This window comes from Salvelinus fontinalis, chromosome 28, assembly GCF_029448725.1.
Source record: "Salvelinus fontinalis isolate EN_2023a chromosome 28, ASM2944872v1, whole genome shotgun sequence".
Taxonomy (NCBI): domain Eukaryota; kingdom Metazoa; phylum Chordata; class Actinopteri; order Salmoniformes; family Salmonidae; genus Salvelinus; species Salvelinus fontinalis.
The window spans coordinates 20168792-20185068 of NC_074692.1; the positions used below are offsets into that span (position 1 = coordinate 20168792).

The 16277-nt window shown below is 44.3% G+C and overlaps 1 protein-coding gene across 2 annotated transcripts in view; it reads right to left on the reverse strand.

The window, feature by feature from the left end:
- Positions 1-8861, reverse strand: part of LOC129826333 (tetratricopeptide repeat protein 28-like) — a 255197-nt gene extending 246336 nt beyond the window's left edge. For both annotated transcript variants that reach the window (XM_055886932.1, XM_055886931.1), the window contains exon 1: positions 7920-8861. In XM_055886932.1, coding sequence (XP_055742907.1) covers positions 7920-7946 — 27 coding nt within the window. In that variant the 5' untranslated portion in view covers positions 7947-8861. The remainder of the gene's footprint in view (positions 1-7919) is intronic.
- Between the last annotated feature and the right edge of the window lie 7416 nt (positions 8862-16277).

Sequence of the window (16277 nt, forward strand, 5' to 3'; positions counted from 1 at the left end):
TGAGTAGCTTTCAATTTGCTATATTTAGCCTCCCAAAGCGGGTGGGTCCAATGCTTGAGATTCCACAGAGGTAATTGGAGCCCTCTCCAGACTAGAGAACAATATTTGCTCTAATATGACCTTAGACCCTTGAGTGAGAGGAATATATATCTATTGAGATGAGAGGAGGAGAGTTAGATGAGAGGAGGATACCACGTTGTTGTCTTTGATAGATTATATTGTGTACATTGTTCTACTCCATCATTGCCCAGATTCAGGACACAATCAGCCACAGCACACACAGCATGCACACACACACACCCACTTGTCATACATGAACGTGTAGACATGTGAATGGAAATGTGTGAATGAACATATTCAGCCATCACATTCATATACAGTATATACACATAGATAAATCCTGTGTTGCTTTCCCATCGTATTTCATGGCCCCACTGAGACTATATGGCAAAGCAATTCACTGCAGTTCTAAACGGTGGGGAAGAAATTAAGGTGGCATGCACTTCTATGAATGTGTGTTGCAATGATATTAAAACCAATAAAAAGAGCAACGATGACATAAACATGCCCTAAAAAAACAGGAAAGGATGCTAAAGAAGAGGAGAAACAAGTCAATGGGCTGTCAAAGCATCCTCCAGGGAGAGCGAGAGGAGGCAGAGAGGAGAAACAAGTCAATGGGCTGTCAAAGCATCCTCCAGGGAGAGGGAGAGGAGGCAGAGAGGAGAAACAAGTCAATGGGCTGTCAAAGCATCCTCAGGGAGAGGGAGAGGAGGCAGAGAGGAGAAACAAGTCAATGGGCTGTCAAAGCATCCTCAGGGAGAGGGAGAGGAGGCAGAGAGGAGAAACAAGTCAATGGGCTGTCAAAGCATCCTCCAGGGAGAGGGAGAGCAGGCAGAGAGGAGAAACAAGTCAATGGGCTGTCAAAGCATCCTCCAGGGAGAGGGAGAGGAGACAGAGAGGAGAAACAAGTCAATGGGCTGTCAAAGCATCCTCCAGGGAGAGGGAGAGGAGGCAGAGAGGAGAAACAAGTCAATGGGCTGTCAAAGCATCCTCCAGGGAGAGGGAGAGGAGGCAGAGATGAGAAACAAGTCAATGGGCTGTCAAAGCATCCTCCAGGGAGAGGGAGAGGAGGCAGAGAGGAGAGAGACAGCACAGCAGTATAAGTAGGTAATAGAACATCTAGTTAAATATATAATGAGGGATGAGATCATTAGACATTGTGGGGTGAGTAGATGTGCAGATGGGGTGTTGTGTTGTAGCTCTCATTAGTGTCTCTGATTTCCTTTGTCTCCCACCTGTCTGTCTGCCTTGTTAAGAGCCCCAGGATAAAGTATCTTCTCTCCCTCAGAAGAGGAGCTGGGAGAGAACGTATCTTCTGCAACGGAATGTCAGTTCTACATTAGGCCCACATGTCTCAGCGAATATAAACATATGCCTAACATGATCCTGTATAAAGCCCATAGAAATAAAGGTGAGCCCACGGGGTAGGGAACAGGAGCTAAACCGAGCCCTGAGAGATGGTGATGGGGAAACCTCGGTGGACTTGGGTCAGTACATTTCTCCTTCCCTCCTACTGTTTTACGGCCAGCAGTAAAATCCCTCCCTAGCTGCCCTCAGCAGGTTCAGCATGGCAGAGGAGAGGAGGGGAGGAGAGGAGGGCCAGCTAGGTGAGAGTGACGCTGAGGGAAACTAAAACAATCTGCTCAGAGCTCTGCTGCTTCTCTGACCCCTGGAGGAACAATCTGCTGAAACCATCTGGGTCTATGTCATGCTACCTCTCTCTCTTTCTCTCTCCTCACAGGGTCAAACTAATCAAATTCATATAATCTTCAGGGCCAGAGACTCTTACTCTAAAATCTCTAAGTCACAGGTCAAATGCATGGCCTCAATTCAGTCTCTCTCCCACTTCTGGATCGAGGAGGCTTAAACTTGTCAATCTGTTGAGTGTCTTTCTGGGTGTAAAGTGGTCAAGAGGACTGAAGGGTACAGTCATTCTACAGAGAGACTGACCTTCCCCATTCCGGAGTCCCCCAAAGAGAAGCTGCCAGGCCACCATGGTCCCTCCTCAGACTGGCTCTCTAAGGAATGAAACAGCAGCAGGCCACAAAGGCTCTGGCTAAGCCCTGGACACACTCCTGGAAAATTGCCATCTCTGAGGGAATGGAATTAGTGGGATTTAGGGGCGTATATGTGAGGCAGGGTGGTATTAGCGGCTCTCCAACCCATCTCTCTGCTGACCAGATCACAGGCCTTTAAAACACACTAGTCGTGTGTTTCTGTCACAGCACCAGGCATGGGTCTGGGCCTAGACGGAGACACAGACAACTGCAACGTCTTCAGTCTGGGCTGGTACGGAGCCAGGGAGCCATTCCATAGCGGAGTTATAGGGGAATGTACATAATGGGTTTTTGGCCACTGAGTTGATAGTAAATGTTGTGAAACAGAAAAAGGAATGCATGTTTTTCATTCTCTGAGCAGGGAAACGCATTGAGGATAAATGGATGTGTCTCTTGGACTGTAGATAGCACTCAATCATGTACTGATTTTCCTACAGCCTATGAAATACTGCTGCTCTGTATGTTAGCGGCATACTTGCACATAGTGGAGGGGCTTAACCACTAAATATACTGGGGCTGGGGCCCACAATATGATTTTTCAACCTCATAGCACTAGGAAACTTGCTCCAATTGAACCGCCGATATTACCTGTAGAACCACCCAGTGGCAGGCACCTCCAGGACCCACAACGCACCAGACCACACCCCTGGAACAATGACCTCAATAAACCCAAACACACACCCAAAGACACTAACCCAGAGCACAGGGGGTAAAAAAACACAGTATGTGTTGAGTTAGCGCTCTGAGGCTTGGAGAAAAACATCCATGTATCATTTTACACATATACTGTATCAATCTGTCCGTTCACCTCTAGATAGCTTTCTGGTTATCCATCTGCACAAACATTGATTCTCGGTGTGCAGGTGGCAGGAATGAGGATTAATGACAATAGAATGGCACAGTCACCATTGTTCCTATTGTTACTCTTATTTTGACAGTGGTCTCCCTCCCCAGTGTGCCAGGCCAGGCTGACATAAGCCTACAGCTCATGAGTACTGCAGACCACTGCGTCACAATAAGAGCAAGGGAGGCCTTGCACTCCGGGAAGCTCTATCGCCTCTCTCCTCCATCTCTGTCCGGTCCCCAGATGGGGAGGGGGTGGGATTAGCAGAGCAAGGAGAGCACATAAATTTCAGCTGCTGGTGCTGAGTTGTTTGCTGTCCTTTCGCTCTCTCCATCCCTCCCCTTCCTCCCTGGTCTCTTCCTGCCTCCCTCCTTCCCCCAGAGGATGGGCCACGAGGGCTGAGATAGCCATGCTGCGGCCGCTTCCCGTTCTGCTAGGCATGCTGGGTCTTAAATACTGCACAGCATCGGGAACAGCAGGTGCTATCACTCCCTATCATTAATTATCCCTGCCGCTTCACTCTGGGGCCCTCTCCCTCTCTCACTCCTCAACTCCAAATCTTTATCTCCTGCACAATCTCTCTCATTCCATTCCCACACTCTACCTCCTTTCTCTCACTTTCTCTTATTCAATCCATCTCCAATTCTATCAATGTCTACAGCTCTACAGTAATGCCATCTCCTCTCCTCCTCTCCATCCTCCAGATCTCTGCTTATATCTCCCGCTCTATCCATCTCCTCTCCTCCTCTCCATCCTCCAGATCTCTGCTTATATCTCCCGCTCTATCCGTCTCCTTTTCCATCTCGCATTCATTTGCGTCTTGCGTTCATTCACATTCATTTGTTCCCTGATGTGTCTCAATCTCTGTCCAACGTTCTCCTAACTTCTCCCAGCCTGCTGACAATCAACCGAGTAGGTGTCTCTTGTTTCCCTGCTCCCTCCCTCCTCTCCCCCTCAGATGTGTGTCCTCCAGCCTCTCCTCACATTCGGATGGCTTTTCCTCTGCCGTAAATCTATTTCAAACTGCCGGCCTGCTGCTGCCAGCCAGGAGAAGTCACAGGGAATAATGCTGAATCAAAAGAAAAACACAGAATAAAAACTCCCCCCCAAGTCAAACTGTGGCGAACAAGGTCAGAGATGAAGGAGTGACCCTGGAGATGATAAGGGCTTAGGCCACAACTACTCTCCTCACATACTGTAAACAGAGACATAAGGTTCTGCCATACGGCTGTGTCCTAGTCAGACACAGGTGAATGTGCTTTAAGTCAACAGAGAGACCCAGAGGAACCGCTGGCATGACCACAAAAACAAACAGTGACTTTCCCATCCTTGGGTTCAGGCTGCCATAAACTTGGCTGTGAACTCCAAATGTGCAAACCAGTTCTGTAAACTGAGACCAGCTAGAGGCATGGTAACAGGATGTCAGGCCTTTCCACACAGACAGATAGCGGAGGGTGATAATGACACATGGAGAAGTGACATACAGCACTTTGAGATATCAGCTGATGTAAGAAGGGCTATATAAATAAATGTGATTTTGATTTGACGACTAGCTGAGGGGTTACAGGTGACGGGGGGGTCCGTTCTGAGCTGCACACAAATCGAAAAAACAATACTCACAATGATTTTACCTTCTCTGCGCTGCATTCTGTGTGAGGATACTGCCTGCGGTCTACTTCTTTATTCAGTTGTGCCGCGGTTGGAAGCACAATGTCAGCTCCAGCCTGATTCATTGAATTAGTCTCTTCACAGAACAGGTGCTGTCTGTGTTTCCACCTGCTTGTCCTCGACCGGCAGCATGGCCACCACAATGGACTGCAGGCTCACAACCTCAGGCTCAGACAGGACACACCTTCAGTGTTCCTTATAGCATCGCCCACTGCTGGGGTAATACCAATGGCCCAGCTCTATAGGACTATGGTCATTCTGGGAGGACAGTGTGTCTGGATTAGCTGGCTTGTTAGGAGCAGTGACTGGACTAATGGTCAGATCTAGAGAGTTGATGGCTCAAATCCCCACTGTGCATTTGGCAGTTAAGCCTGTGAACAAAGCTATCTGCTAAGCGAAGATTGATTATTATTGAACAGGTAGGCTTATCTTCACTATGTCTGAACCTTGAGTAGGAGTCACCCCCCCCCCCCCCCCCGCCCCGTCCCGTCCCGTGTTTCCTACTCTGTTTAATTACAAAAGTGTAACAGAGCCTGCTCTCTAATCGGCTCAGGTGTTCTGTGCATTCAAACGGCGCAGAGAAGCAGCAAGGTAGCTGATCCTACTAATCCACTGGAAAACTGGAATTTTCATATTTTCCATCCTTTTGGAGAGATGCTATCAGGGGCCAACAGCAAGGGAATCTCTCTCCAACTCTCTCTCCCTCCAACATCACTGAGCAGATATGGAGTTTTTAACTTATTAGTGTAATCCATTATGAGGAGGTAGGGCAGACACTTAGCCTGAGTCGATATGACCCTCCTATGCTTTCCTATTGATCTCCATCAGACTACAAGTGGAGCAACGCGACTGATTGAAAAACAGACACATTATACGTGAGAGCGGGGATACTGAACTGAAGGACCTTCTCCGCCATTGCTGTGTCTGTGTGTGTCTGTGAGTGGTTTAGAAAAGAAAGTAGTCTCCAGAAACCACAGAAGAGGAACACAATGGCTGTATCTTTGCCTCCATTGTTCTTCCTGACTGCCTTGTGCAATGCCTAGGCCAGAGCGCACAGTCAGGAAATGTCTTTGGCTCTATACCAGAGGACAGGATGAAGGGACAATGTCACACACATGCCCAAACAGTGTGTGAAAAGACACCTGAATGTCTTTAATGTGCAGTCAGCATTATGTGTAGGCCGTTTCACGTGGAAAGTGAGTTAGTAAGTTAGTGTGTGTATGTGTATGTGTGTGTGTGTGTGTGTGTGTGTGTGTGTGTGTGTGTGTGTGTGTGTGTGTGTGTGTGTGTGTGTGTGTGTGTGTGTGTGTGTGTGTGTGTGTGTGTGTGTGTGTGTGTGTGTGTGTGTGTGTGTGTGTGTGTGTGAGCTATTGATGTGCAAAATAGCATTGCATATAAATGACTCAATACACTTCAAACATGTAATAACCTTTGTTCATTGTTGTGAGGCACCACACAAATCCAGTTTATTCAGCCTTTAACAACATGTAGGCCTTAATTGAATCAATAACTTCAATGGAAATGAATGACAACATTCTCCCTTATGGTCTTTTAAGGTTGAGCAACTTTTCTGCAGTGTGACTGGGTTTGAATTCCAGCTGTGAGTAAAGGCTTTTAATCCTCAGAGGGGGGTCTCGTGGAAGATTCTGGCAGAGCTGCAGCGCAGCTGCTGGAATGATTCATGACATGCACCGGTCTTTTCTTTACTGTGGTAATCATTCTATAATAAGAACCTTTCTTTTACATTTCTCTTTTCATCATCAGTAAATTATTCAGGATCAAAAGTATTCTCATTAATTACTATTCCCATTACATGATTCAGAACAAACGACTGATAAAGCCGAATTTGAGCAATGAGCAGATAGAGCAAGTTTGCCGACACTGTGGGTATGTTTCAGTAGTCTGAATTGGCTTCCTCTCCTCATCTCCTTTCATCCATCTCCTTATCTCCTTTCATCCATCTCCAATCCCTCACCTTTGCTGATCTAGAATTAGGGATATGAGTAAGACATATCAGCGTTGTTGCTTTCCGTAGGTCAAATCTTAAGGGTCAGTAGGCATAAACAAAATGAGATTAGGGAAGATACTTTGACTATCGAGATGCAACACATTCTGGGAGTATGTCATTTCTCATATCAATAGACAAGTGCCACCTAGTGGGAAGAAAGCGCAATATCTGCTGCACCTTTGCCCATGAGAGATTTCGATGATGCTTGTAAGCCTATATTTTTCCATGTGGTAATACTTGAACGTTTCTCAAGGAAAACAATAGAAGAGAGTTTAGAGGACAATATTATAGTTTCCTCCAAGAGAGGGGATTCATTGTTGCTGGCTTAACTTTAAACACATCCTTTATTATATAGGCAATGCTGTTATGTTTTTGTCGACTTTCTATCATCTCAATTTCACAGTTAGATGGGATGACGCACAGCTATCTGCAAATCCTACACAAAATGCCTTAATTATCCCTGTGATGTCCCTGACTTGTCAATTCGTTAAGAAGGCCACTAAAGGGTCGTGGTTGCAAACTGTTGGTTTCTACAGAAATCGATGGCAGTATCATAAAGGATATACATACAAGGAGATTGTACTTACATTTCTCAAGGGCAATGAATGCGCAATGTTATGGGATGTCTATATCACCTTTAAGACTATTTGGATTCCTATATCTGGCTGAAACTGGGCTATAAATTTATGTAAAATAACCTACACATTTTCAACGGAAATAGAGTAGAGCACTAAAAGGATGTTTAATTCATTTTATGGAGAATTAAATGTCATTCGATTGAACCGTTTGACATACCAGTACACGCACCGTCACTCATCTCCAGACAGTTTTCAAGTTCATTTTATTCACCCGAACAGAATTATTCACATTCGCTCCAACTCACGAGTTGTGTCCAGCAATAGAATATGCAGGTTGGTGAAAACTGCTATTTCTTAATTATTATCAATAACCTAATGAAACAAAGGTCACTGTTGAATCAGCAAACATGAGCCCAGAAACTAATACAAGTGCCTATCCAAAAGGAACAATTAAAATGGAAACATTGACTGGCCCTATAGCCTATCTTGTGGCCATAAAGTAGTAGGCTACAATACTGGGACAAAATAAAAATGCATATATTGCCTTTTGGCCAAAACGACAAACCGTGTACACAGTACGTGTCACCTACCAACCTATCATCCTAAAACCGAGTCCCCGGTCAACTTGGAAAGAATGTACCGGTGAGATTATTAATTACCTACAAGTATATTACAGAAAACTAAAACATATCAGTTTCACTCACCTTCTTCCGGGGCTGCCATTTCATCATATTTGTAAACCAAAAATGTACAGCATCAAGATATTATATAAGAGGAAAACTGAGATTCAAGGGAATTCCAAGAGCAAGTCATGCTGCTTCTTGACTTCCCTCAATTTTGCAGCATATTTTCTCCAAGAAGCGGCGCATGATAGACGATGCACGGTTCTACGTCAAGTGGGGAGAGATGGCACACGATAGGACCTTTTAATTCAACTAATGTGATGGAGGAGAATATTTTTGACTAAAACATCTGAATGTCCCGGTTTTCAGTTCAACCGTTTTGGATAAATAAGACTATGGGTCACGGTGCGTAAAATCCAAACTACAAATCCGAGATGAGCCACCCCTTCTTGTACAGTCCTTTCGGTAGATCGCTCCGCTGGCAGTCTTATAGCATGGTTTTCGAAGACCTATCCAGTTACTTTGACTGCGGGACTATGTGGAAATTCATTCTTCAACTTTTTGTCAACCCCCACGTCTTTCGTGCATTACAAAACCGTTAGTCCGACAGCAAATAGAAACACAAGTCCAACGTTTTGTGCTTATCCCACCGAAATACGGGTCTTTCCAAAACCTTTTCAAAACACAGAAACATATGACAACTCTTGTTAATTCCTTATCTAACGGTAAAAAAAAATGTAGCAGCAAATGTCCAGCAAATGTCAATGCCAAAAACAGATCTCTACCGCGAACGTGCTACATACACAGCGCAAAAGAAACAGTCGCAGGAGAGGAGAGGGACAGAAACAAATCCCTGGAATTTCTATGCGAAGAGCTGTAAGGATATCCTGCAACAGCAACAAACTGGACTACACAACTATAATGACTCCTTTCCTTGCTCCTTAGCGCTCGGGATTTGCAGCGCTCAGAGCTGAAACCGAGCAGCACAGGCACGAGCCGGCGCGGTCATACTCTAACCATAGCGCGCGCGACGGATATAAAGCCGATGTGGCCAGAGAAAAGAGTCCAGACAGAGCTGAGCCAACACTGCAATAACACAAGGGCCCCCAGGAAGGTATGGCACAACTATAAAGGCACTGAAACAGTGGAGGAGTAGAACTTGCGCAATACTATGTGAAAGTGAAAAAACATAAACGTCATCCTGATAAACATGAGACCGAAACCCTTGCCACAACACCAACAGCTTTATTTTACTGTATACAAAAAGCATACAGACACATTCAGTCACATATAAAGGGCAATCAACTCGTATTTGCTGTTGTGCTGCACAGAGGTAGGGCCATAATCCCCTTCAAATAAGATAGAAAACAAAAGTGACAGGAGGAGACTTCTATAAGCCTCCAGCCCCATTCAAGGTATATCCCCTTCACCGTTTACAGTGGCATGGTCTTACAAGATTCTAACAACACAGCTCATTTGTTCTGGCTAAATTGCCTTGATCTCTGACTCTGGTAGTTTATTTTTATTTATTTATTTCACCTTTATTTATCCAGGTAGGCCAGTTGAGAACAAGTTCTCATTTACAACTGCAACCTGGCCAAGATAAAGCAAAGCAGTGCGACACAAACAACACAGAGTTACACATGGGATAAACAAATGTACAGTCAATAACACAATAGAAAAGTCTATATACAGTGTGTGCAAATGTAGTAAGAGTGACACGTAGTGTCCCTAAGGTAGTAGTGTCCTTAGTTCCCTTTTTATTAGTGGTGAGTAAGTCTTATGGGACTTAATGGTGGTACAGGCTATGAGAGTAAACAAGATTGTAAAAGGACAGATAATATGACTACATAAGGCCTCTGACCCATGTTTCTCTGAAGACAATGACCGGTGTCCACCATTTTTAGCTGCACTAGTTTTCTTTAGTGGTGCAGCTGTCAGATAGAGTTTGTGCTTTTCAGCTGCCTGCCAAGCTTTTTGTTTCTGGCATATTTGGCCACAGACCAGTGATAAAAATCTCACAGCCAGATAAGTGCTACAAATTTCCCAGTCTTGATGATGCAATTCTTGTCACTTGTAATCTTGGTGGGTAGGAGGAAAAAGTCAATTGAGAGAGCAGAGCCTGGTATTTCTGGGAAGAACCCACTCACTCCTACTGCGCCCAACCACTGCAAACTAAAGGCAGCCCCACTAGCTCTGACCTGGGCTGACACTGAGGGGATGGGACCAGGATGAGGTCAACAAAGTGACAGGCAGCGTGATGGGATTGGTGTCATCAAAATCAATTTACCTCCGTCTCTGACTTAATGTGTACCATTTCCCTCAGTATTTATCTTCATGTGATCTTGTTAAAATGAAAAATGTTAGTGAATTATCCTAAACTAAATGCAGTGTCTAAATGTGCACCTATTAGGAGCTAAAAAGAAGAAAAAAACATCTGGCCTGGTGTCCCTCCAGGGTCAGTAGAGGTCAAAAATGCACCTAGGGGTCACTGTGACAACAAAAGGCAAACAGGAGGGGACACTGACATATGGCCCCTGGACAAAAGACTGCAGGGTATTGAGTTCAAACGGCACACGCTAATCCACTTGGATGAACAGGAACAAAATGCAGAGTGGGACGCTGACACTATGAGCACAGCTGGCAGTGTAATTGTAAACCTCCTTGTTGTCACACCATAATGACACTCTCTCCATACATTGTATGGTGTATGTTCAAGCTCTGTGTGCAATGACAATAACAATGCAAGTGTGTGTGTGTCTACATTTGAACCTCTTGTGGTTACCAAGCCATTAACAGGGCAGTACACAGAGCCCCACCCTAACACAAATCTGGGTTGTTGGGGTTGGTGTTGTATTTTTTGTCCTCTAATGGCAGCTCAGTCTTTGATATTATTAGTCTGTTGAGCTGGTGACAATTCTAAGGCAAACAGGCACCCTCTGGGCTGCTGCCAACACCCAGGATTAGCCCACATCTTATTCTCTAACCCTACTCCCTAAAGACCTCCAAGTGCACTACACTCACTCTCTAAAGAGTTCTGAGTGTACTACACTCCTATGTGCCCTCATTCTAATATTGATATGCTAGCTATCCCAAAATATTAATTTACATTCTCAAACATACTCTATACCTGTGTAATAACACTCTAGTTACAGTTAGGGCTGGGTGGTATAGGTATTTTATGATATACCGGTATTGATGCACGGACCGGTTTGGGTTTTTACTTTACCTTCTATACCGGTATTTGAATGTTTGGCTTGTCAAATGTGATACGCAGTGTGTAACATTCATTTTTATAGTTTACTTCGCTACTTGAGTCATCTCTCTCTCTCCATGCTGCTTTCCACAGACCTAGCCCCGCCCACTGTCATTAAAGGAGCGCATTTTCTGTTCCTCGACCACGATACACTTGCGTTCAGTCTGCATGGTCAATGCAGCACATGCAACAATGTTGATAACAACGATGCTGTTTTCACCTTGCTTCTTAATATAAATCCTCTAGCATCCTATAATTACACTATTAGTTTGTGTTTCTTACATATACAAACAGCTAGTTTGTCTTTTCTTAGCAAGTTGGGCCTAAATTTTGTTAGCCGCTAATGCAAATCAATAGTTAGTTAGCTAGCTAATAAATGTACAGAGTCAGAGCCAACATAATTAGCTATACAGCCTGATAATACCAGTCATGGTGAATACCTAAATCAGCATGTTGTTTGTATATTCTAAATCAAAGAGGAATACGAGAATAATGAATATTTTAGCTACATGAAGTAGCTAAGAGAAAACATTCAATGTAGCCAAAGACTATAGAGTCCCCTAGCAAACACTTAACAACACTTTGGTTCCTACCCTGTCACAATAACTCGTCCATGGCATTTTCTTTCGTTGTCATGTCAAACAACACTGTATTCAAAGTGCACACTATTATATTCTAACTATAGAATTACAATAATCATGTTAATTCCATGATTCCAACAGTTCACCCAAGTGTTTTGCTCTAAATTGTAAGTCAAATCGTAATTGCAACATTTGGTTAAAAATAATGCCTAGATTGCCCATATTGCCCATATCGTGCAGCCCTATGTGGCAGTATGGAAATTATTTCAAATGAGTGCAGGAAATGCAGACATTTTTGAAAATCCTGAAAATTGTTTTTGTTTGAAGTTGAATTGAACAGTATAAAACAATCAGAATAGAGAAAGGTTAATTGAAATCACTTAGAATGTACAATATGTGTTGCCAAACTAGGGTCACGCACTACTCATAAAGCACATTTAGAACTTTTATTACTCAAAAAAAATCAAATACCATCAAATACCATCAATCTTTTTTTCTTTTCTTTTTTAAATACCGTGATATGATATTTTGCCCATATCCTCCAGCCCTAGTTACTGTGTTATTGTAATTGCATTACAGATCCTATATTCCACTTGTGTAATAACAAAATATCAACTCCATTACAATGGAGTTACAGTGCAATTACTAAAGTAGTCTACTATGTAACAACATGTTAAAAGTAGAGTCATTTAAACATAACATTTAAACATCATACACAGGTATGAGAGCAATTTATTGCCAAGCTACCCATGTTCATAATAGTCGTAAATCACAAACACATGCACACACATACCCTGACTTTGATCAGGAGCAGATGGCATATAAAACTGACAGTCTAACTACAACATGTTTCAACCATTCAGGTATTTTGAAAACTGACATGTTACATTATCAATAACAACCACTTCTATCATGTATTGTCCAGGAGTGAATTTCCAGTGGTTTCTGTTCCTGGTGGAGCCTGTCATCTGGCCTCTCCATATAGAAGCAGGCTCCCTGTGCATGCCTCTGCTTTCCCAATCAGAGACGCACAGGAAATCAGACTCAAGCCATCAGAGGGAAACAAAAAAAACTTCAATTTTCCTTGAGTTGAGCTGCTTAAAAGTTTCTGCTTCCTTTTCTTGTTCTTGCCAATTAGACCCATTACTACATGTTCTGAATGGGATGTGTGTATATGTTTCTGTGTGTGTGTGTGTGGGTGGGTGCGTGCGTGCGTGCGTGCGGATGAAAGACAGACAGACAGACAGACAGACAGACAGAGAGAGAGAGAGAGAGAGAGAGAGAGAGAGAGAGAGAGAGAGAGAGAGAGAGAGAGAGAGAGAGAGAGAGAGAGAGAGAGAGAGAGAGAGAGAGAGAGAGAGAGAGAGAGAGAGAGAGAGAGAGAGAGAACATTACCCAGATGACAGTAACAGAGGTGGTTTGGCAAAAATGAAAATGAAATTGTCAAAAGAGGGATATAAAAACCGTTGAAGTAGCAGGCAGTTCTCAGATAGCTCTCCTGCATGTCTTTGTGTCATTTATTTTCACTCAGGCTGCCTGCTCCTGCTCTTAAGTCACTACACTACAGAGCCTAGCTGTCTGACGCACATTTCAATAAGCAAAGCAATTTTAATTCGCTGGCCGAAGTTTCCAGGTGGTAAATGCCATGGTAAAAGCATGGAGATACATATCCCCTGCTACACACACACACACACACACACACACACACACACACACACACACACACACACACACACACACACACACACACACACACACACACACACACACACACACACACACACACACACACTCTGTGTGAGTTCCAAACCACCATTAATATGAGTAGTTGTTTATAATATATACAGGATCCTCTCAGTGAGGAGGAAAGGCTTATGGGGTTGACTATATGAGTTGGCCAATTAAATCCATCAGAGAGGGGAAGCTTTTCTAAGAGGCCTATATTTACAACTACAGTACATTTCACATTTACATTTTAGTCATTGACCAGTGGCTCTTATCCAGAGAGACTTACAGTTAGTGCGTTCATCTTAAGATAGCTAGGTGGGACAACCACATGTCTCGTCATAGTAAATACATTTTTCCTCAATAAACTAGCTATCAGCAAAGTCAGTGCTAGTGGGGGAGGGGGAAGAGGGGGTGCAGGGGGATGATTTAAGATACTCTTTGAAGAGCATCTCACCACATGCTCTAATTATGCTAGCCATTCACTTTTTCTTAATCAATAATTCAGGATACAAAAAAAGTGCTGAGTAATCTCTATTTCGATTTTTGTATAATAAAAAAAAATAGTTAAATGTTAAAGTCCTACTCCAGTCTGCTTTTCAGCTGTATATACAGTATATTATTCGGAAAGTATTCAGACCCCTTGACTTTTCCACATTTTGTTACGTTAAAACCTTATTCTAAAATGTATTAAATAAATTTTTTCCTCATCAATCTACACACAATACCCCATAATGACAAAGCGAAAACAGGTTTTTAGAAATGTAAAAAACAGAAATACCTTATTTATTATTCAGACCCTTGAAAATGACACTCAAAATTGAGCTTAGGTGCATCCTGTTTCAATTGATCATCCTTGAGATGTTTCTACAACTTGATTGGAGTCCACCTGTGGTAAATTAAATTGATTGGACATGATTTTGAAAGGCACACATCTGACATCTGTTTATATAAGGTCCCACAGTTGACAGTGCATGTCAGAGCAAACCAAGCCACGAGGTTGAAGGAATTGGCCGTAGAGCTCAGAGACAAGATTGTGTCAAGGCACTGGGGAAGGGTACTTAAAAATGTCTGCTGCATTGAAGGTCCCCAAGAACACAATGGCCTCCATCATTTTTAAATGGAAGACGTTTGGAACCCCCAAGACCCTTCCTAGAACTGGCCGCCTGGCCAAACTGAGCAATCGGGGGAGAAGGGCCTTGGTCAGGGAGGTGACCTTGAATCCGATAGTCACTCTGTCAGAGCTCCAGAGTTCCTCTGTGGAGATGGGAGAATCTTCCAGAAGGACAACCATCTCTGCAGCACTCCGCCAATCAGGCCTTTAAGGTAGAGTGGTTAGACGGAAGCCACTCCTCAGTAAAAGGCACATGACAGCCTGCTTGAAGTTTGCCAAAAGGCACCTAAAGAACTATCAGACCATGAAAAACAAATTCTCTGGTCTGATGAAACCAAGACTGAACTCTTTGGACTGAATGCCAAGCGTCACATCTGAAGGAAACTTGGTACCATCCGTAAGGTGAAGCATGGTGGTTGCAGCATCATGCTGTCGGGATGTTTTTCAGTGGAAGGGACTGAGAGACTAGTCAGGATCGAGGGAAAGATGAACAGAGCAAAGTACAGAGAGATCCTTGATGAAAACCTGCTCCAGAGTGCTCAGGACCTCAGACTGGGGTGAAGGTTCAACTTCCAACAGGACAATGACCCTAAGCACACAGCCAAGACAATGCAGGAGTGGCTTCGGGACAAGTCTCTGAATTGAGTGGCCCAGCCAGAGCCAGAGCCCGGACCTGAACCCGATCGAACATCTCTGGAGACCTGAAAATAGCTGTGCAGCAGAGCTCCCCATCCAACCTGACAGAGCTTGAGAGGATTTGCAGAGTAGAAAGGGAGAAACTCCAAAAATACAGGTGTGCCAGTTTTGTAGCGTCATACTCAAGAAGACTCGAGGCTGTAATCGCTGCCAAAGGTGCTTCAACAAAGTACTGAGTAAAAGGTATAAATACTTATGTAAATGTGATATTTCATTTTTCTTTTTTTTCTTTTTTTTTAATACATTTGCAAAAATATTTAAAAAACAGTTTTTGCTTTGTTGTTATGGGATATTGTGTGCAAGATTTTCTTTGCTTCATTCATATTAGAATAAGGCTGTAACTGTAAGGAATGACGATGGAGAAGAGCAGCAGGTACAGGGAGTCAACATTTAATCAGGAACAGACATGGAACAAGACAGGAACAGCGTCAGCACACGGGTATACAAAGACAGATGACAATCAATGCAGCAGCGGGGAACAGAGAAGGGGAACTGACAAATATAGGTGCGGTAATAAACAGGTGTTTGAGTCCAGGTGAGTCCAATGATACACTGATACGCGTGACGGGGAAAGGCAGGAGTGCGTAATGCTGGGAAGCCTGACGCCTTCGAGCGCCAGGGAGGGGGAGCGGGAGCAGGCGTGACAGTACACCCCCCCCCCCCCCCCCTTTAGGGGCGCCACCCGGCATCCCACCTGGGCGAGCCTGACGGGCCGGCCGAGGCACGGCGTTGCACAAACTGGCTGGGCGTAAAATCCAGACGAACCGTCAGGGGCGTGGGAGCCTGACGACCCGGTTGAGGCGTGACAGCCTGATGATCTCGCTGGCACGAGGGAGCCTGATGAGCCGGCTGAAGCGTAGGCGCCTGGCGACCCGGCTGAGGTGTAAAACCCCTGCGATCCGGCTGAGGTCTGACGTGGGATGGGCGCCTGCCGAGCCAACTAGGACAAGAAAACCTCTCGAGCCAGTTAGGGAGTGGAAGCCCGACGAGCTGGCTTAGGCACTCTGGACCCGACGTCACCAGCAACCAGAACGCCAGCACTCCCCGATGCTTCGTTAGATGGCTGC